Source organism: Hypanus sabinus, chromosome 22, assembly GCF_030144855.1.
Source record: "Hypanus sabinus isolate sHypSab1 chromosome 22, sHypSab1.hap1, whole genome shotgun sequence".
Lineage (NCBI taxonomy): Eukaryota > Metazoa > Chordata > Chondrichthyes > Myliobatiformes > Dasyatidae > Hypanus > Hypanus sabinus.
In genome coordinates this window covers 41,661,602-41,683,684 of record NC_082727.1, presented here as the reverse complement: position 1 = coordinate 41,683,684, position 22,083 = coordinate 41,661,602, and the positions used below count along the sequence as shown (strand labels likewise).

The 22,083-nt window shown below is 41.3% G+C and overlaps 1 protein-coding gene across 6 annotated transcripts in view; it reads left to right on the top strand.

Moving 5' to 3' along the window:
* Positions 1 to 22,083, top strand: part of blnk (B cell linker) — a 208,435-nt gene that overhangs the window by 174,528 nt on the left and 11,824 nt on the right. For all 6 annotated transcript variants that reach the window (XM_059947616.1, XM_059947617.1, XM_059947620.1 and 3 more), the window contains 5 exons: positions 1,190 to 1,265; positions 8,412 to 8,442; positions 9,781 to 9,817; positions 13,624 to 13,711; positions 14,753 to 14,790. In XM_059947616.1, coding sequence (XP_059803599.1) covers positions 1,190 to 1,265; positions 8,412 to 8,442; positions 9,781 to 9,817; positions 13,624 to 13,711; positions 14,753 to 14,790 — 270 coding nt within the window. The remainder of the gene's footprint in view (positions 1 to 1,189; positions 1,266 to 8,411; positions 8,443 to 9,780; positions 9,818 to 13,623; positions 13,712 to 14,752; positions 14,791 to 22,083) is intronic.

Sequence of the window (22,083 nt, the reverse complement as noted above, 5' to 3'; positions counted from 1 at the left end):
TTTAAAAACAGGTGGGGAGAGAGAGAAGGAGGCATTCCGGCAAAAGGGCATACTGAAGTGTTTTACAAAAATAACAAGTTTGGGCAACATCTCCAGTCACCTAGGTGAACAATTCTTGTTTAAACTCATTTATGAACCCTCCTTCAAAGGGTTTTTTTACTCAGTAAACATAATAAAAGTAGTCAGGACTAAAAAAAATTATGAAGAGTGGTTGTAGTGTTAATACATTTATATTAAATTTATTATTTAAACTAAAATATACATAAAATATTAATCTAGTCAGAACTTTAAGAATGTAGTTAATCCAGGAAAGTTTAGAGAAGATCTCCAATCAGATGCAATCAGTGTAAATTACTAAACCAACCAGAGAGCAACTTATCAGACTTATTGTGTTGCAAGTAGCAGGCATGCTGACACTAAGGTGTTCTGGTGCTGTTAAACACAGCCAGGCTCATCAGCTTTACGTTAGACTTCCTCAGACAGATAACTACGACACTGATTAGCTTTCAATTAAATTTCCATATCCCAATTCTGCTTCCAGGATTTCAGGATGAGTTTTTTTTCTCTCATACTGCTGCTTAGTGCAGAGAACAGCCATTTTGACTTTGCTGCAATCAGTCATTTGCCTCTTTTCGCCAGCCTAGAGCAGATGGTTCACTGTGGGGCTAGCTAGAAGCATTTTTGTTTTTTTTTAAATAACTCTGTGGCTTTTTGTCCTCATGCAATCAGGCTGAGGTTAAAAGTCTATCATTAAGAATAATTAGAGTAGAGGGAACATTTACAGCTACATTGTATAGGATTAACTATTTATCTGTGTTGTGAAGAATGTGTCTGGCATATTGATAACATGATGGTTGGTGGCAAAGCAAGTTGACAGCAGTGTTTCAGAAAAGCTGTATATGTTTTAATGTTTTAGTTAATGTTTTGTAAATATTGGCAGTTTTATTTTCACTATTTTCGCTAATTTTTGTGTGTTTGAATTTTAATGCATGAAAGTGATTAGTGACTCTGGTAAAGTAAATAACATAACCCACGAATCATAACATACACATTTGGGATTCAGATTTTACTGATCCCATTCTGGCCTTAAAAAAATTGTCCTGAAAAGGACACTATTTAATTATTTGGACTTTAATAATAAGTACCTCTTAGATCTCTTAATTGTATTTTTCCTACTTTAACCATCTAGGTGATTCATCTGGTGGCACAGAGGATTCCAGGACAGCTAGCATACCAGAAATGCCAATACCACCACAAAGGGAACTGTAAGTTAACAGCATTTGAAGATCATTTTAAATCCCCAGATCAAATAGTTCTTGCACTGTTATACAAAAGCATGTGGTGTGGATGATGAAAATCTGAACCAGGAACAAAGGCACTACAGTTACAACAGGATCTAATTCTGATGTATGGCCATTGAGCGAAACACCATTTCCCTATAACATTTTGTACTTCAGCCTCGATAGTATCTACCCTAGAGACCTGGCACTTCCACCATGTAAAAGGTGCAATTATAGGATTAAAGCAGGAAGTGCTTTGAAGGAAACTGACGTGAAAGGCTAGTAGCTTCTTTTGCCATAGATGCTGTCTGATCTGCCTAGTCTTTCCAGCATTTTTGTTCTATTATCCCTTTTACATCAAAACTATTAAAATGCTTAAGTTGGGCCAAATTTCAAACCCCAAGGAAGTAGATGGAACTACAAACAAATAAAGAAACGTTTGTAAAATTAGGCAATATATTTTAAAATTGCTCAAACTATTGAAATTTGAAAATGTTAAAATCTTGAAACTGAAGGAGAAAAAGAGTTAGCAGTCAGGCAATATTGATAGAAGGAGAATACAATTAACATTTCAGATCAAAAAGCCTTCAGTACTGGTAAAGAGAGAAAACAAAGTAGCTTTAATTTGTAGAAAGGTGGGAGAGAGATCAATAGGGCATATGGAAAATACTTGGTAGGTTGTATTTCTCTAGGAATAAGCTGTTGATGAAGTAGCATTTTTGATGGGATCAACCATGATGGAATGGCGGAGCAGACTTGATGGGCTGAATGGCCTAATTCTGCTCCTATGCCTAATGGTCTTATGGTCCTGTGGATATATGAGGACAATTGGAGCAGCAGTTGGTGCCTTAGAAGACATTCAGGGTAAAAATGATAGCCATCTAAAATTGGCTCAGGGAAGCTCACGACCGGCTCCATCCATTGTGTTGAGGGTGCACATTGATAGTGCTGATCACTTCATCCATGTTTGACAGAATGATATACATGAATTGTTCAAAGTGCTGTCACAATGTAGAGCCAAACTTCTACCAGCTGGAGTCAGTGCTGCCCCCAGTGTTCACTTGGCAGAAGACATCCCATGTTGAGTTTGACTGCATACTGCTGCAGCATTCATGAACTTAGGTTCCTGGGCTACATTTTTTTGTGTGACTGTATTTTACTGATATCTTACATGTGTTTGCTGTCTTATATGTGCTGGCTGTGCCCTGTGTTGTGCACGACTGTTGGTACTGTGCTTTGCACCTTACCCCCAAGTAACGCTGTTTTGTTTGCTTGTATTCATGGGTATACATGTTTGGATGAATAACAATTAAACTTGAACTTCAGAATCAGAATCAGGTTTAATATCACTGGCATGCATCATGAGATTTGTTGACTTCACTCCAGCAGTACACTATAATAATAATTGAAAAAACTGAATTACTGTAAGTGTGTATACTTAATATATTTAATATTAATATTATATATATTAAATAAGTACACACATAAGTAGTGCAAAATAAAAGAAATTTTTTTTAAAATTCAGTAGGGCTTTGACCCATTGAGGTTAACTAATCTTGCTGGAAAAAGGCTCTGAGAAGCTAACACTTATAACCGATCAGCATACTTTGATAGACTGGGCTTCTACTGGACGTGGCTAGACTCATTAAGTTAAGCTGTTTCCAATCACACGGTCTCCTAAACAGCACCAGCAGCATTCTTTTGAAGCGAGAGTATTTGAAGGCAAAGAACCAGTTCCCAAAATTCCACTGTAGAAAGAAAAACAAAGCCAATGGGAATGCAGATTCATGAAAACTTGAGATTGCACAATTACAAATAAATTTGTAAGAACTGAAGCTATTTTCACTAACAATGGGAAGGTTAACAGGAGAATTTAATTTGAGGGATTTCAAAATGCATTTCCTCTGAAAGTCATAACAATTTATCAACTCAAAACTGCCAAAAGATTAGTAATAATTTAATTGAGCAGATGATTATTGGAATCTGAACAACTTCAGCTCAATATAGTTGAAATGGGGACTAGTCCAAAAGAATGGAAATTGCCCAGAATTTAAAGCAGGTGAAGGAACGGCAACAGGGGTGGTTGGGTTGGCTGTGCCAACACACATGGATAAATGTGCATCCAGCTGCAGGAGTTGGAGCTGGAACTGGATGAACTGTGGATCATTCCGCTGGCTGAGGGGGAGATAGGTAGGACACAGAGGGAGTTATACCCAAGGCACAGGACACAGAAAACTAGATGACATTCAAGCAAGGGAAAGGAGTTAAACAGCAAGTGCAAGGTTCCCCTGTGCCCAACCCCCTCAACAACAGGTATACTACTTTGCATGCTGCTGTGAGAGGAGGGGGAATGACCTAGAATAGGAAAGTCACAGCAGTCAGATCTCTGGTATTGTGTCTGACTCTGTGGCTCAGAAGGGAAGGGGCGGAGAAGAGGCAAGCTGTGGTGGTAGGGGATTCATTGCTTATGGTAATAGAAAGGAGGTTCTGTGGGTGGGCAAGAATGAGATTTCCGGATGGTACATTGCCTCTAGTCCTTAGCATTCTTAAACAAGAGAAAATTTGCAACATACACAAACTGGTGGAGGAACTCGGCAGGCCAGGCAGCATCTATGGGGAAAAAAAGTACCATTGACGTTTCGGGCTGAAACCCTTTGGCAGGACTGGAGAAAGAAAGCTGAGGAGTGAATTTAAAAGGTGGGGGGAGGGGGGAGAAAACCACTGGGTGATAGGTGAAACCTGGAGAGGGAGGAATGAAGTAAAGAGCTGGGAAGTTGATTGGTGAGAAGAGGTGAGAGAGGGGGAAAGGGGATGGGTAATGGAGAAGGGGGTGTTGGGGGACATTACTGGAAGTTTGAGAAATCGATGTTCATGCCATCAGGTTGGAAGCTACCCAAACGGAATACAAGGTGTTGGCCCTCCTCCCCGCTTGAGGAGGCTGGTCAAGAAGATTCAGTCACTTGACTTTCAACATGAGGTTGTAAGTTGGAATAGACATTGGCTTTGTGGGAGAAGTCAGACAGTGGTAGTAGCTGGCTGCCTCTCTGACTCGAGGCCAGTGATTAGTGGAGTGCTGCAGGGATCCGTGCTGGGTCCATTGTTGTTCGTCTTCTTGAGTACAGGAGATGGGATGGTATGTTACATAGAAACATAGAAAATAGGTGCAGGAGTAAGCCATTCGGCCCTTTGAGCCTGCACCGCCATTCAGTACGATCATGGCTGATCATCCAACTCAGAACCCTGTAGCTGCTTTCTCTCCATACCCCCGATCCCTTTAGCCTCAAGGGCCATATTTAACTTCCTCTTAAATATAGCCAATGAACCGGCCTCAACTGTTTCCTGTGGCAGAGAATTCCACAGATTCACCGCTCTCTGTGTGAAGAAGTTTCTCCTCATCTCGGTCCTAAAAGGCTTCCCCTTTATCCTTAAACTGTGACCCCTCGTTCTGGAATTCCCCAACATCAGAAACAATCTTCCTGCATCTAGCCTGTCCAATCCCTTTAGAATTTTATACGTTTCAATAAGATCCCCCCTCAATCTTCTAAATTCCAGTGAGTATAAGCCTAGTCGATCCAGCCTTTCTTCATATGGAAGTCCTGCCATCCCAGGAATCAATTTGGTGAACCTTCTCTGTACTCCCTCTGTGGCAGGAATGTCTTTCCTCAGATTATGGGACCAAAACTGCACACAATATTCTAGGTGCGGTCTCACCAAGGCCTTGTACAACTGCTGTAGAACCTCCCTGCTCCTGTACTCAAATCCTTTTGCTATGAATGCCAACAAACCATTTGCCTTTTTCACCGCCTGCTGTACCTGCATGCCCACCTTCAATGACTGGTGTACAATGACACCCAGGTCTCGTTGCATCTCCCCTTTTCCTAATCGGCCACCGTTCAGATAATAATCTGTTTTCCTGTTCTTGCAACCAAAGTGGATAACCTCACATTTATCCACATTAAATTGCATCTGCCATGAATTTGCCCACTCACCTAACCTATCCAAATCACCCTGCATCCTCTTAGCATCCTCCTCACAGCTAACACCGCTGCCCAGCTTCGTGTCATCCACAAACTTGGAGATGCTGCATTTAATTCCCTCGTCTAAATCATTAATATATATTGTAAACAACTGGGGTCCCAGCACTGAGCCTTGCCGTACCCCACTAGTCACTGCCTGCCATTCTGAAAAGGTCCCGTTTACTCCCACTCTTTGCTTCCTGTCTGCCAACCAATTCTCTATCCACATCAAAACCATACCCCCAATACCGTGTGCTTTAAGCTTGCACACTGTGTGGGACCTTGTCAAAAGCCTTTTGAAAATTTAAATATACCACATCCACCGGCTCTCCCCTATCCACTCTACTAGTTACATCTTCAAAAAATTCTATAAGATTCATCAGACATGATTTTCCTTTCACAAATCCATGCTGACTTTGTCCGATGATTTCAGCTCTTTCCAAATGTGCTGTTATCACATCTTTGATAACTGACTCTGGCATTTTCCCCTCCACCGATGTCAGACTAACTGGTCTATAATTCCCCAGTTTCTCTCTCCCTCCTTTTTTAAAAAGTGGGATTACATTAGCCACCCACCAACCCTCGGGAAGTAATCCAGAATCTAAGGAGTTTTGAAAAGTTATCACTAATGCATCCACTATTTCTTAGGCTACTTCCTTAAGTACTCTGGGATGCAGACCATCTGGCCCTGGGGATTTATCTGCCTTTAATCCCTTCAATTTACCTAACACCACTTCCCTACTAACATGTATTTCCCTCAGTTCCTCCATCTCACTAGACCCTCGGTCCCTTACTATTTCTGGAAGATTATTTATGTCCTCCTTAGTGAAGACAGAACCAAAGTAGTTATTCAATTGGTCTGCCATGACTTTGTTCCCTATGATCAATTCACTTGTTTCTGACTGTAAAGGACCTATATTTGTCTTGACCAGTCTTTTTCTTTTCACGTATCTATAAAAGCTTTTACAGTCAGTTTTTATATTCCATGCCAGTTTTCTCTCATAATCTTTTTTCCCTTTCCTAATTAAGCCCTATGTCCTCCTCTGCTGGTCTCTGAATTTCTCCCAGTCCTCAGGTGTGCCACTTTTTTTGCTAATTTATATGTTTCTTCTTTGGACTTGATACTATCCCTAATTTCCCTTGTCAGCCCCGGGTGCGCTACCTTCCCTGGTTTATTCTTTTGCCAAACTGGGATGAACAATTGTTGTAGTTCCACCATGCGATCTTTAAATGCTTGCCATTGCATATCCACCATCAACCCTTTAAGTATCATTTGACAGTCTATTTTAGCTAATTCACGTCTCATACCTTCAAAGTTACCCTTCTTTAAGTTCAGAACCTTTGTTTCTGAATTAACTATGTCATTCTCCATCTTAATGAAGAATTCAACCATATTATGGTCACTCTTACCCAAGGGGCCTCGCACAACAAGATTGCTAACTAACCCTTCCTCATTGCTCAATACCCAATCTAGAATGGCCTGCTCTCTAGTTGGTTCCTCGACACGTTGGTTCAGAAAACCATCCCGCATACATTCCAAGAAATCCTCTTCCTCAGCACCCTTACCAATTTGGTTCACCCAATCTATATGTAGATTGAAGTCACCCATTATAACTACTGTTCCTTTATTGCACGCATTTCTAATTTCCTGTTTAATGCCATCCCCAACCTCACTACTACTGTTAGGTGGCCTGTACACAAAACCCACCAGCGTTTTCTGCCCTTTAGTGTTATGCAGCTCTACCCATATCGATTCCACATCCTCCAGGCTAATGTCCGTCCTTTCTATTGCGTTAATCTCCTCTCTAACCAGCAACACTACCCCAGCTCCTCTTCTTTCCTGTCTATCCCTCCTGAATATTGAATATCCCTGGAGTTTGAGCTCCCGTCCTTGGTCACCCTGGAGCCATGTCTCTGTGATCACAACTATATCATATTCATTAATAACTATCTGCACATTCAATTCATCATTCATGTTGAAGTTGTATTAGACATTAGTAAGGCCTAATTTGGAGTATTATTTGCAGTTTTGGTTACCTACCTACAGGAAAGATGTAAATAAGGTTGAAAGAGTACAGAGAAGATTTACAAGGATGTTGCCAGGACTGGCGGACTTGAATTATAAGGAAAGATTGAAAAGGTTAGGACTTTTTTTCCTTAGAATGTAGAAGATTGAGTGGAGATTTGATGGAGGTATACAAAAATATGAGGGGTATAGATAGGGTAAATGCAAGCAGGCTTTTTCCTCTGAGGTTGGATGGAACTACAATCAAAGGTCATGGGTTAAGGGTGAAAGATGAGATCTGTAAGGGGAACATGAGGGGAACTTCTTCACTCAAAGAGTTGTGAGCATTTTGGATGACCTGCTAGTGCAAGTAGTGCATGTAAGCTCAGTTCTAACGTTTAAGAGAAGTTTGGAAAGGTAGATGGATGGCAGGTGTATGGAAGGTTATGAACCGGGTTCAGGTCAGTTTAAATGGTTCAACATGGATTAGATGGGCTGAAGGGCATGTTTCTGTGCTGTATGTTTCTATGACTTTAATTGGCTAATATAGGGCAAACTTAATAAGAACCACACTCCATTCAATGACATCCAGTAAAATGAATCATCGTGTAAAAGTTTGATTAACAAGGAATTTTAGACAATGATGTTGAGGTTAAGTCAAGTGCAAATTCATTATGCAATGCAAATAGTTGTTGATAAATATAATGAATCAGGCAAAGAACATTGATAGATTGAGCTTATAGACTACCCTCATTTTACCCCTATTTAAACTGAGCACAACTGTGAATTATTAACTAATTCAAAAATCTGAAAAGTTTAAGCACTATGCTTAGAGAAAGCATTGCAGTTTAGATATTCTGATTAAGGTTAATGTAGCGTATAGAGAAATATTATATAAAGAAACAAGCTAATTTTGGTTGAACTCAAAGGCACATCCAAATTAAAGCAGTCCTTTATTCCTAATGTCTTCTATCACAATATCCCAGACGTAAAAGTGGAACAGCTCCTTTGTTTCACACACAGGATGACCATATGAATGTCCAAAGAAGTTTCCTTACTGTAATCAAATATGATATACTCACTGATCCATTTCCATCTTGTGTTTTACAGGAAACTAACAAGCAGGCCACTACCAAAGCCGGTAAGTAAAGAGAAGTGGCTCTTTACTTCAGCTTCAGGAACATTTCTGGTTGGTGGTTGATCCATTTATAGAGCTTGTTCCTAAGTGTCATAACTTTCTAATAAGAAAGAGGAAATATTTAAGCAAAAGCTAGTCAAGATAGATCCAAGGGGCAGTAAAGAGATTGATGGGTAAGTATCTGTAGTTCTGAAATGCCAGAAAACCCAGGCCCTGCGCACAGTTGTAGCAAACTGCACAAGTCCTCAACTTGGTTAATAGTGGGCACCAGTATCTTTGAAAAAGTAAAGCTCAGTGAAGACCACCGGCAGAGTTCAATCTTGCTGAGATTCCTCTATATTTACACTGGGCTGATTAAGTGGTTTTAATCAATTTCATTTTAAAACTCAAGTTCAAGCTTTGCACTTTCTTCATGTTTGTACATTTCTGAACATGGGTGATATTTAGGGGAGTATAACATCCATAGATTTGAAAGTCAGCGAAGTTGAGGCAGGGCTGTACCAACCGTAAAAGCTTGCAGGGGTACTTCAGGTTTTGGGCTTCTACGCTGTGTCATCTGGAGTTCCTGCAGCAACTCATGTAGGAAAAAAACTTTTTATACTTGTAATGCATGAAATATGCTGTAATGAATGATCAAAATTGTGATTAAAATCCTGTTTAATTCCACAGATTGGCATGTCCACATGAAACAATATTCTGTAATATTACAGGACAATTCAAAGTGGTCATGTGTTAAAATTAACAATTACTATTTATAAACAGGAACATACTGAGGATATTGAATGTTTTGTAGCTAGGTAATAAATGTAAGGTATAAAAGTATAGTGGATTCCAATAACACTCTATCTACAATTTTAATAACAGGACTATGCACTTGGCTGATTTAACAATTTGGTGCACAGCCCTATTTAATAGCTAGCAGTGTGCAAACATTAATGTCTTAATTTCACCCTTTCTGTAATTTGAGTATTGTTAACGTTTCACTATCCAGCTGGTGGCATAGTGGCATCAGTGCTGGACTTCAGAGCAAGATGTCCTACTTTTTAATCCGGCTGGCTCCCTTGCATGCTCTCCATCCATGCCTGGGTTGAGTGTCGAGCTAGCAACCTGACCTCGTTTTAAAAAAAACCTGGAGAGGGACGGGCTCCGCCAGGTTTCAGATGCCCAAGACATGCTGTAGGATGAGCAATCACCAAAAAGATTGATGCAAAAAGCTTGTCATGACGGTGCCCCAATGACTCCACCCGGAGTTAAGGGCAGACAGACGCATACATACAATGTTTCAATGCCTTTCCTTCCCTTTCTTTCATTTTGCATTTTTATTTTTTCAAACTGACACAGAGAATGGCAGAACCAAGGGAGCATCCACACCCTGAAGGTAGGAGTGATTTAACTATTTAAAAGCACCCTTCTCCTGCAGCTGGTAATCTGAGAAAATTGAAGATTTTTACATTATCTAACCCCTTGAAGAACTGCTCATTAAATATGAAAATGTGCCTTAAATTTGTAATTCTTAGAAAAAACAAGTGTTAGAGTAGTTCTACACAAAGAAAATATTCTGCCTAAACCTCGCTAAATCTTAGTGCTACCCCGTTGCCTTGTCCTTTTTCTTTGAATCTAACGGTTTGCCACAGCATAGAGAGAAGCTGAGGTGAAGGATTGAAAATTTAGCAAATGAAGATTAATGTGAAATATGTGATATTGTGCACTTTGGTAAAAGGAATCTAAAAGTAGGCTATTTATGGTGAGAAATTACAGATAAGCATAGTAGAGAGGGATCTAGTTATTCTTATTGCTATAAGGTTAAGTGGCAAGTGCAGCAAGTTGTTAAGAAGACATATGGTATATTGGTCATAAGTACAAGGGGGCTGGGATTTAGAGATGGAAGTATTGTTGCAAATGTGCGGGGCACACCTGGAATATTGTACAAGATGTTGACCCCCTGTGGAAAAAGGATTTACTGGCATTGGAGGTCAAAGGAGATTCAGTGACCTAATTTTGGGGATGAGAATGGTCTAATAAAAGCAACTAAAGAATCTGGAATGATTTACTCTATATTCTTTGAGGTTCTTTGGGGTGGTTGCCTGGGAAGAACGAATCTCAGAGCTGTATTTTCTATACATATTTTGATAATAAATGTACATTGAACCTTGAATCTTTGATCTTACTGAAACATATTAGATCCTTGGGGAGCAAAGTAGGTAGATATTGAGATGTTTCTACTAGTGGGAGAATCTGTACGGAAAATATTTAGTTACAGCATCAGGAGATGGCCTTGAAAACTGGAAGTGAATAGGAACTTCTCACAGACTGGTAAGCCTCTGGGATTCTCCACCCCCGAGGGTTGTGGCAGTTCAATCATTGGGAGGGAGTATTTAAAAAGGAAGATGGCTTTTTGAATGATCAGGGTATTGAGGAAATTGGGAACTCAGCCGGTCAAGCAGCATCTGCGAAAAGAGAAACCAGTCAAAGAGTAACCGACCTGAAATGTTGTCTGGCATCTCCATTCTTAAGTGTTGCTTGAGGACTTTCAGCATTCCTGATTTTATTTTGAGAATTACAGGAACGGTCATTGAAGAAGAGATGACACTTGGGGGCCCATCACCCATAATTATATTGAATAGTAGGGCAGGTTTGAGGGACTGAGTGGCCTACCCTGCTCCTACTTAATTATCATTATTTCAAAAATACTCCATGTAAGTGTCTCCTAATCTCGACTTACTCCCTTAGTTTATAAATAGAAGAATTCCCCCCCCCCCCAACTAGCACCCAACCCAGAAAACATACTTCTCCTTTGGCTCCTCACACTTCTTCCAAACCAAGGGTGTACCCATGGGCACCCTTATAGGTCCCAGCTATGCCTCCCTTTTTGTTGGCTTTGTGGAATAGTCCATGTTCCAAGTCTATACGGGTATCCATCCCCCTCTTTTCCTTCACTACATCGACGACTGCATTGGTGCTGCCTCCTGCACGCATGCTGAGCTTGTTGACTTCATTGACTTTGCCTCCAACGTTCACCCTGCCCTCAAATTTACCTGGTCCATTTCCGACACCTCCCTCCCCTTTCTTGATCTTTCTGTCTCCATCTCTGGAGACTGCTTATATACTGTTATCTATTATAAGCCTACAGATTCTCACAGCTACCTGGACTATTCCTCTTCCCACCCTGTCTCTTGCAAAAATGCTATCCCCTTCTCACAATTCCTCTGTCTCCGCTGCATCTGCTCTCAGGATGAGGCTTTACATTCCAGGACGAAGGAGGTGTCTTCCTTTTTTAAACAAAGGGGCTTCCCTTCTTCCATCAACCCTGCTCTCAAATGCATCTCTCCCATTTCCCACACATCTGCCCTGACCCCATCCGCCCACCACCCCACTCGAGATAAGGTTCCCCTTGTCCTCACCTACCACCCCACCAGCGTCCAGGTCCAACGTATAATTCTCCGTAACTTCTGCCACCTCCAACAGGATCCCACTACCCAGCACATCTTTCCCTCCCTCCCCTCTTTCTGCTTTCCTCAGGGATCGCTCCCTACGCAATTCCCTTGTCCAGTTGTCCCCCTCCATCTCTTCCCACTGATCTCTCTCCTGGCACTTATCCTTGTAAATGGAACAAGTGCTACACCTGCCCTTACACTTCCTCCCTCACCACCATTCAGGGCCCCAGACAGTTCTTCCAGGTGAGGTGACACTTCACCTGTGAGTCGGCTGGTGCGGTATACTGCGTCCGGTGCTCCCGGTGTGGCCTTTTATATATTGGTGAGACCCGACGCAGACTGGGAGACCGTTTCGCCGAACACCTACGCTCAGTCCTCCAGAGAAAGCAGGATCTCCCAGTGGCCACACATTTTAATTCCATCTCCCATTCCCATTCTGATATGTCTATCCATGGCCTCCTCAACTGTCAAAATGAATCCAAACTCAGGTTGGAGGAACAACACCTTATATACCGGCTGGGTAGCCTCCAACCTAATGGTATGAACATTGACTTCTCTAATTTCTGTTAATGCCCCTCCTCCCCTTCTTACCCCATCCCTAAGATATTTAGATGTTTTTTTTCTCTCTCTCTCTGCCCATCACTCTGCCTGTTCTCCATCTCCCTATGGTGCTTCCCCCCCACTTTCTTTCTCCTGAGGCCTCCCGTCCCATGATCCTTTCCCTTCTCCAGCTCTGTATCACTTTCACCAATCACCCTTCCAGCTCTAAGCTTCATCCCACCCCTTCCGTCTTCTCCTTTCATTTCACATTTCCCCCTCCCCCCTCTACTTTCAAATCTCTTAGTATCTCTTCTTTCAGTTAGTCCTGACGAAGGGTCTCAGCCCGAAACTTCGACAGTGCTTCTCCTTATAGATGCTGCTTGGCCTGCTGTGTTCCACCAGCATTTTGTGTGTGTTGTTGTTTGAATTTCCAGCATCTGCAGATTTCCTCGTGGTTGAACATACTTCTCGGTAAGGTTTAGGATTATAACCACTGATAATAAATAACCAACAAGATGCAGACTACAGAATTCACATCAAGTCTTATCTCATCCTTCATTGCATTTTTATAGAATGTATACCTTGTTTATTCTTCCAGAGGATGACATCACCATGCGCCACAATATCCCATCAATGTATTTATATTTGTATTCAGCTTTCACTTGTCCAACTAAATAACCCAGTAACTTTTTGTAGCTAAAATGAATCCATGTTGATACCGCAAATCTATCACATAATGGTCTGCTTGTAGACTTTGGACCAAGTGTGGTGTGTTATCATCATTATCATTCTTCTACTCATTTTTGCTTTTAATTCAAATTCAGAAAAATATGCATTTGAGCCCTCCCCCTCTAGTTCCTTAAGCAGATCTAATAACTGATAGATTAAGTTGAACAATCGATATTCCCCTCAAAATATTAAAGAATTCAATTGGTCATAATAAGCATTTGTAGAACTGAATAGTATTTCATCAGTTGACCATGCTGTAATAGGATAATTACATCTCAAATGTGTTTATTTGTAAGCTGTTAATTTCCCCAAGGATATTCATTGATTGGCAATGTGCCAATGTATTATATCCAATATATGTTGCATTGAATATAATCAGTTTGTTTTAAAACCATTATATGTTTTCTCCATTTTCATTATGGTGGACTTAACATCTTTAACAGAGAGTTATTGTATTTATGATTGAGATACTTTCCTTCAGGTAATAAGCCCAAGATTCCTGAAAAACCTCGACCTTCACATTCAACAGCTGAAGCTCCTGTTTTGCCTGTGCCACGACTTGGTCCCAAGTATTATTCTATTTATCTACTACTTTGTAAAACAAAAATTCTAAATAACTTAGAACTAATAAGAAATAGATTCCATTTGTTGTATTCTCAATGGCAGTTGAAATGACAAGGTTGGTGGAGTTGTGGGTAGTGCGGAGGGTTGTCATAGTTTGCAACAGGACATTGACAAGATACAGAGTTGGGCTGAGAAGTGGCAGATGGAGTTCAACCCAGAATATTGTGAGGTCATTCACTTGCAAAGTTAAAATTTGAAGTGAAAATACAGGGATAACAGCAGGTTTCTTAACAGTGTAGAGGTACAGAGGGATCTTGGGGTTCACATTCATAGATTCCTCAAAGTTCGTAGTGCAAGTGGATAGGGTTGTAATATGTGTTGGCCTTCATTAGGCTGGAGATTGAATTCAGGAGCCATGAGTTAGTGTTGCAGCTCTGTAAAACTCTGGTTAGATCACTCTTGGAATATTGTGTTCCATTCTGGTTGCCACATTATAGGAAGGATGTGAAAGTGTTAGAAAGAGTGCTGAGGCAATTTACAATTTGTCTCACTAGAGGGGCATGGACTAGAGAGCATGTCTTATGCGTATAGGTTGAGCGAGCTAGGACAATTTTCTTCGTAGTGAAGGAGGGTGAAAGATAACTTGATAGAGATGTACAACATGATAAGAAGCACTGATTAAGTGGATAGCCAGAGACTTTTTTTCCCCCCAGGTGGAAATAGCTAATATAATGAGGCATAATTATAATTTGGAGGAAAGTACAGGGAGGAGGTCAAAGGTTTGTGTTTATAGAAAGTGGTGGTGCATGGAATGCCCTGCTAGGGGTGGTGGCAGAGGCAGGTACATTTAGGGACATTTAAAAACTCTTACAGAGGCACATGTATGATAGAAAAATAGGGGGCTATGTAGGAAGGTTAGGTTGATCTTAGAGTAGTTTAAAAGGTCTCCACAACATCATGGGTCAAAGGGCCTGTACTGTGCTGTAATATTCAATGTTCTGTGTTCTGAAAGACCATTGGTACTAATATTCACTTTCTGTTTGCAGACCACATGGTTTGAGGTTACCACCTTCAAACCATCAAAGTAAGTTTTGAAGTAAACATTATTGCAATAGTATAGTTGTTTGCACAGTATACCTTCAAAACACTTAAGGGAAAATGTTTGTCCGTGAAATTGATGTAATTTTAATGGGAAATAATTAAATATTAACTCTAACAGGGAAACACAATATCCACAATATATTTGGTTTGTATAATATAAATAAGAGCAGAAGCCATGGATGTGTAGATATTGCAAGATGGTCCAGAATTTTCCATCCCCTCAAGATCAAAAGTGTGAAACTCAACTGATCTTGTCATGAAACTGTTAGACCAGCATCTCCATTACATAACCTTCAAAACTGAAAGGATCCAATATGCCTGAGCAAAGGTTTGCAGCCAGGTGGGTGGTCCATCTCAGCCTCCTTCAAAGGTCCTCACCAAGAAGTCTTCACACAATTTAGTTGAAAGGACTCTGCGACATTGCTTACGGCTGGCCCATCATGCCATACTAGCTGTAAAGCTCCAGAATCAGCCATGGCTACAGTGCAGCTTACAGCACTAGTGTTTACCCAATCACTTGGAAGAACCCCTTTTGCAAAGTATAACTCAGGATATATCAGAGTATATGCCACCTGCTGGGGTAAATAGAGCTTGAACAGCAACTTACAAAGCTGAACACCTTCTACGACAGGGGTTCCCAACTTTTTTTTAATGCCATGGACTCTTATCATTAACCAAGGGGTCTGTAGATCCCAGATCGGGAACCCTTGATCTAGGATAACTTATACTACTGGCACATTATCCACCCTCTTGGGTATTTACCTCCTCTACAACCATAATCTTCTGGTGGTAAAGTATGCCAGAAGAGGTTTTCATCAATATCTGCCAAACGAGAAGTAACTACATGACCATAGAACAGGTGCATGGAAACGTTACTTATCTGCAAGTTTCCATTCAGGCATTAACCTGTCTGACAGAAATATTAATAGTTACTGGGCCAAAGTGCTAGAATTCAGAGCAAGCAACATTGTTGTAGGATATTTACCTCAATTCAAACTTTGTAAGTGATACCTACAATTCATGAATAAGTAACTTAGGAGCTACTTATAGAGTCTGAATAGTAAACACTCACTTGCACTTGGGATAATTTCTCTGATTTTTAACATATTATTGCTTACTTTCTAGCTTCACAATATGCTTTTCAAGCAACAGGTTCTTTTATGATATTGATTCAATAGTTTGCCATTTGAAAAATTTTGATAGTTTCAAAATAATTGACAACCACAGATTTTTTTAAAAGAGAGAACTTTATTATTCGAGAGTGGGCCAAAAATGTACATACATTTTTTAAAATTCCAAGTTTAGGGTGCAACTGCAGACTGATTGGTCAACAGAAGGTGCCAAAGTGCTAGGAAATGTGCGTGTGGGAAACGGGAGAATGAATAAGTCCTACCTTCGTTGCACATTTTTTATTCTATCCTAAATCCCTGATCTGCGATTAGAAGTAGCCAAAGGGATAGTAATGACTGTTTCAATTGGTCCCTATGATTTGAGGAATTAGAAATGATTCTGCCAACTATAGATAGAAAGAGGGTTGGAAAATCCTGACATTGGCATCTAAGTCTCAAAATAGTTTAGCGTCCTCATGAGGGTGTGAATGATGCAGTTAGTCTACTTGAAACAGGCACTAGGGTGTAGCAACGCGGGTGAAAATAAAAGCTATGATGCACAAAGAATTGCAGAGATATAGTACCAGAAAGGAATTCAGAGTAAGGAAAATATTGCTGCCTTTATTGTACCCATGTGTAAGTACCTTGGTGAGCCGCAGGTACAAGCAGCCACGTGAGATACGTATAATGTCACAGAGATCTGGTTTTAGAATAGAGGCTATTTTGGTTATTTAATATTTCTGGATATAAATTCAGCAAAAGTAAGGAAGAGACAAATGGTGGACACTTTTCCAGATGAAGGATCTCAATCCAAAATGTCAACTGTCCACTTCCTTCTTCAGGTGCTGCCTTGGCTCATTGGGTTCCTTCAGCAGTAATTTTTAATCACAGAGTGGAGGTGTGACTTTACAGATCAAGAAAGCCTTGTAGTGACAGAGAGAGTGGATATATTTTAAGAGTAAATGATTGAATTTATGTGGTTAGATTTAAAAAAAGAAATTGAGATGCACTTGATTGAGACTAATTGATCAAAGTTACAGGGAGTAGTCACCCCGAAGTTGCAGGAGGCGAGTAGCTGGGTGACCGTCTGGAGAAAAGGAAATAGGCAGATAGAGCAGAGCAACCCTGTGGCCTTTCCCCTCAAAAGCAAATATACCACTTTAGATACTTTTGTGGGGGATGACCTGCTGGGAGAATGCCATGGCAATCAGGTTACAGTCAAATCAAGTCACTTTTTATTGTCATTTCGTTAAGTTTTTATCTGCAATTTGAGAAGGATAAGGGCAGCTCGGAGGTGTCAGTGTTGCAGTTGAACAGGGGAAACTATGGAGCCATGAGGGAGGAGCTGGCCAAAGTTGACTGGACGGATAGCCTAGCAGAAAAGACAGTGGAACAGCAATGGCAGGTATTCTTGGGAATAATGCACAAGGTGCAAAATCAGTTCATCCCCCAGAGAAGGAAGGATTCAAAGGGGGGAAAGGGGCCACAGTGGTTGACAAAGGAAGTCAGAGATTGCATAGCATTAAAAAAAAAGAAGTATGACAGAGCTAAGGTAATTGGGAGGACAGATGATTGGGAAGTTCTTAAGGAACAACAGAACTTAACTAAAAAGGCAATACGGGGAGAAAAAATGAGGTACGAATGCAAGCTAGCCAGGAATATAAAGGAAGATAGCAAAAGCTTTTTTAGGTATGTGAAGAGAAAGAAGATGTTAAGAACAATGTTGGGCCCTTGAAGAATGAATTGGGTGAAATTGTTATGGGAAACAGAGAAATGGCAGAAGAACTTAATGAGTACTTTAGATCTGTTTTCACTAAGGAAGACACAAGCAATCTCCCAGATGTATGGATGGGCCAAGGACATAGGGTAACAGAGGAAATGAAACAGATTGACATTAGGAAGGAAACGGTGATGAGTAGACTGATGGGACTGAAGGGTTGACAAATCCCCAGGTCCAGATGGTCTGCATCCTAGGGTACTAAAGGAGTTGGCCCTGGAAATTGCAGATGCATTGGTAATCATTTTCCAATGTTCCTTAGATTCAGGATCAGTTCCTGAGGGTTGGAGAATGGCTAATGTTATCTCACTTTTTAAGAAAGGAGGGAGGGAGAAAACAGAACTATCGACCTGTCAGCCTGACATCGGTGGTGGGGAAGATGCTAGAGTCCATTATTAAGGATGAAATAGTGGCATATCTAGATAGCAGTAATAGGATTGGGCCGAGCCAGCATGGATTTACCAAGGGTAAATCATGCTTGCCTAATCTGTTGGGAGTTTTTTGAGGATGTAACCAGGAAGTTAGATGGGGGAGATCCAGTGGATGTAGTGTACCTCGATTTTCAGAAGGCATTTGATAAGGTCCCACATAGGAGACTGGTGAGTAAAATCAAAGCTCAGGGCATCGGGGGGAAGACATTGACATGGATAGAAAACTGGTTGGCAGATAGAAAGCAAAGGGTAGCGGTGAATGGGTGTTTCTTGGAATGGCAGGTAGTGACTAGTGGGTTGCCACAGGGCTCAGTATTGGGACCACAGCTGTTTACAATTTACGTCAACGATTTAGATGAAGCCATTGAGAATAACATCAGCAAATTTGCTGATGATACTAAGCTGGGAGGCAGTGTGACATATGATGAGGATGTTAGGAGAATTCAGGGTTACTTGGATAGGCTGGGTGAGTGGGCAGATACTTGGCAGATGACGATGAATGTGACTAAGTGTGAGGTTATCCACTTTGGGAGTAAGAACAGGAAGGCAGATTATTATCTGAACAGTGTAGAGTTAGGTAAGGGAGAAATACAAAAAGACCTAGGAGTCCTTGTTCATCAGGCACTGAAGGTGAATGAGCAAGTGCAGCAGACAGTGAAGAAGGCTAATGGAATGTTGGCCTTTATTACAAAGGGAATTGAGTACAAGAGCAAGGAAATCCTCTTGCATTTGTACAGAGCCCTGGTGAGACCACACCTGGAATATTGTGTACAGTTTTGGTCTCCAGGGTTAAGGAAGGACATCCTGGCTGTAGAGGAAGTGCAGCGTAGATTCACGAGGGTAATTCCTGGGATGTCTGGACTGTCTTACGCAGAGAGGTTAGAGAGACTGCGCTTGTACACACAGGAATTAAGGAGATTGAGAGGGGATCTGATTGAAACATATAAGATTATTAAGGGATTGGACAAGATAGAGGCAGGAAATATGTTCCAGATGCTGGGAGAGTCCAGTACCCAGAGGGCATGATTTGAGAATAAGGGGTAGGTCATTTAGGACAGAGTTAAGGAAAAACTTCTTCTCCCAGATAGTTGTGGGGGTCTGGAATGCACTGCCTCGGAAGGTAGTGGAGGCCAATTCTCTGGATGCTTTCGAGAAGGAGTTAGATAGGTATCTTATGGATAGGGGAATCAAGGGATATGGGGACAAGGCAGGAACCGGGTATTGATAGTAGATGATCAGCCATGATCTCAGAATGGCGGTGCAGGCTCGAAGGGCTGAATGGACTACTTCTGCACCTATTGTCTATAACTGCTGGTACAGTACACAGTAAAAACGAGACAATATTTTTCAGGATCATGGTGCTGCATGAAACAGTACAAAAACTACACTGAGCTACGTAAAAACAACACAGAAAAAAAACTACAATAGACTACAGACCTACCCAGGACTGCATAAAGAGCACAAAACAGTGCAGGCATTACAATAAGTAATAAATAAGACAATAGGCACAGTAGAGGGCAATAAGTTGATGTCAGTCCAGGCTCTGGGTATTCAGGAGTCTGATACCTTGGGGGAAAGAAACTATTACATAGTCTGGTCGTGACAGCCCGAATGCTTTGGTACCTTTTCCCAGATGGCAGGAGGGAGAAGAGTTTGTATGAGGGGTGCGCGGGGTCCTTCATAATGCTGTTTGCTTTGCGGATACAGCATGTAGTGTAAATGTCTGTAATGGCAGGAAGGGAGACCCCGATGATCTTCTCAGCTGACCTCACTATCCACTGCAGGGTCTTGCGATCCGAGATGGTGCAATTTCCAAAACCAGGCAGTGATGCAGCTGCTCAGGTTGCCTTCAATGCAGCCCCTGTAGAATGCGATGAGGACGGTGGGTGGGACTTTCCTCAGCCTTCACAGAAAGAATAGACTCTGCTGGGCTTTCTTTGCTATGGAGCTGGTGTTGAGGGACCAGGTGAGATTCTCCACCAGGTGAACACCAAGGAATTTGGTGCTCTAAGCTATCTCTACCGAGGATCACTACCGTCTGTCAGGCACTGACCATGGGTTCTTGGTGCAGAAGGGTAAGAGAGAGAAGAAGGAAGCGGTAGTGATAGGGGATTCGATAGTGAGGGGAACAGACAGGAGATCCTGTGGACGTGAATGGGATACCCAGATGGTATGTTGCCTCCCTGGTGCCAGAATAGGGACATCTCAGATCGCGTCCACAACATTTTGGAGAAGGAGGGGGAGCAGCCAGATGTCTTGGTACATATTAGTACCAATGTCATAGGAAGGAACAGCAAAGAGGTCCTGAAAAGAGAATTTAGAGAACTAGATAGAAAGCTGAGAAGCAAGACCTCCTGGGTAGTAATTTCTGGATTGCTGCCTGTGCCACATGCCAGTGAGGGTAGAATCAGAATGATTTGGCAGATAAAAGTGTGGCAGAGAAGCTGGTGCAGGGTCAGAGCTTCAGGTTCTTGAATAATTGGGTTCTCTTCTGGGGGAGGTATGGCCTGTTCAAATGTGACGGGTTGCACCTAAACCCGAAGGGAACCAATATTCCTGAGGACAGGTTTGTTAGAGCTGGTGGGGAGGGTTTAATCTAACTTATTCCTGAGGACAGGTTTGTTAGAGCTGGTGGGGAGGGTTTAATCTAACTTGGCAGGGAGATGGGAACTGGATTGAAGGGACTCAGGAAAGGACAGATGGTTAAAAAAGTAAAGATAGCATGCAGTCAGATTGTCAGGAAGGGCAGGCAGGTGATGGGACTTACCTGTAGCCAACAGGCTGAGTATCAAATCATTAGAGATGCAGAGTCAGAAAGGAGAGCAAATACGGTACTCAAGGTGTTGTATCTCAATGCACGTAGTATAAGAATAAGGTGGATGATCTTGTTGCAATATTACAGATTGCCAGGTATGATGTTGTGGCCATCACAGAATCGTAACTGAAGGATGGTTGTAGTTGGGAACTGAATGACCAAGGTTACACATTGTATCAGAGAGATAGGAAAGTAGGCAGAGGGGGTGGTGAGGTTCTGTTAGTAAAGAATGGCATCAAATCAGTAGAAAGATGTGACTTAGGATCAGAAGATATTGAATCCTTGTAGGTTCAGGTAAGAAACTGCAAGGGTAAAAGGACGTTGATGGCAGTTATATACAGGCCTCCCAACAGTGGCTGGGAGGCTGACCACAGGTTACAACAGGAAATAGAAAAGGTGAGTCTAAAGGGCAATGTTATGGTAGTCATGGGAGATTTTAACATACAAGTTGATTGGGAAAATAAAGTTGGTAATGGATCTCAAGAGAGTGAGTTTGTTGAATGCCTATGAGATAGCTTTTCAGAGCAGTTTGTCATTGAGCCTACTAGGGAATCAGTTATACTGGATTGAGATGTAATGAACTAGGGGCAATTAGGGAGCTTAAGGTAAAAGAACTCTTTGGAACCAGTGATCACAATATGATTGTGTTCGACCTTAAATTTTATAGGAAAAAAGTGAAGTCTGATCCATTAGTATTTCAGTAGAGTTAGGGAAATTACAGTGGTATGAGAGAGGAGTTAGCCAAAGTAAATTGGAAGGAACTGCTGGCAGGGATGTCAGTAGAGCAGCATGTGTCTCTGGGAAAAATGAGGAAAGTGCAGGACATGTATTCCAAAAGTGAAGAAATACTCAAATGGTAAAATAGTACAACTGCGGCAAGGGAAATCAAAGGTATTGTAAAAGCAAAAGAAAGGGCATACGACAAAGCAAAAGTTAGTGGGAAAGAGGATCAGGAAGTTTTTAAAAAGCTACAGAGAGGAACTAAAACAAATCATTAGAAAGGAATAGATGAAATATGAAAGCAAGCTAGCAAATAATATAAAATTTGATAGTAAAAGTTATTTCAAGTTAAAAAATAAAAGAGAAATGAGAGTGGATATAGAACTGCTAGAAAATGTGGCAGGAGAAATAATAATGGACAAGG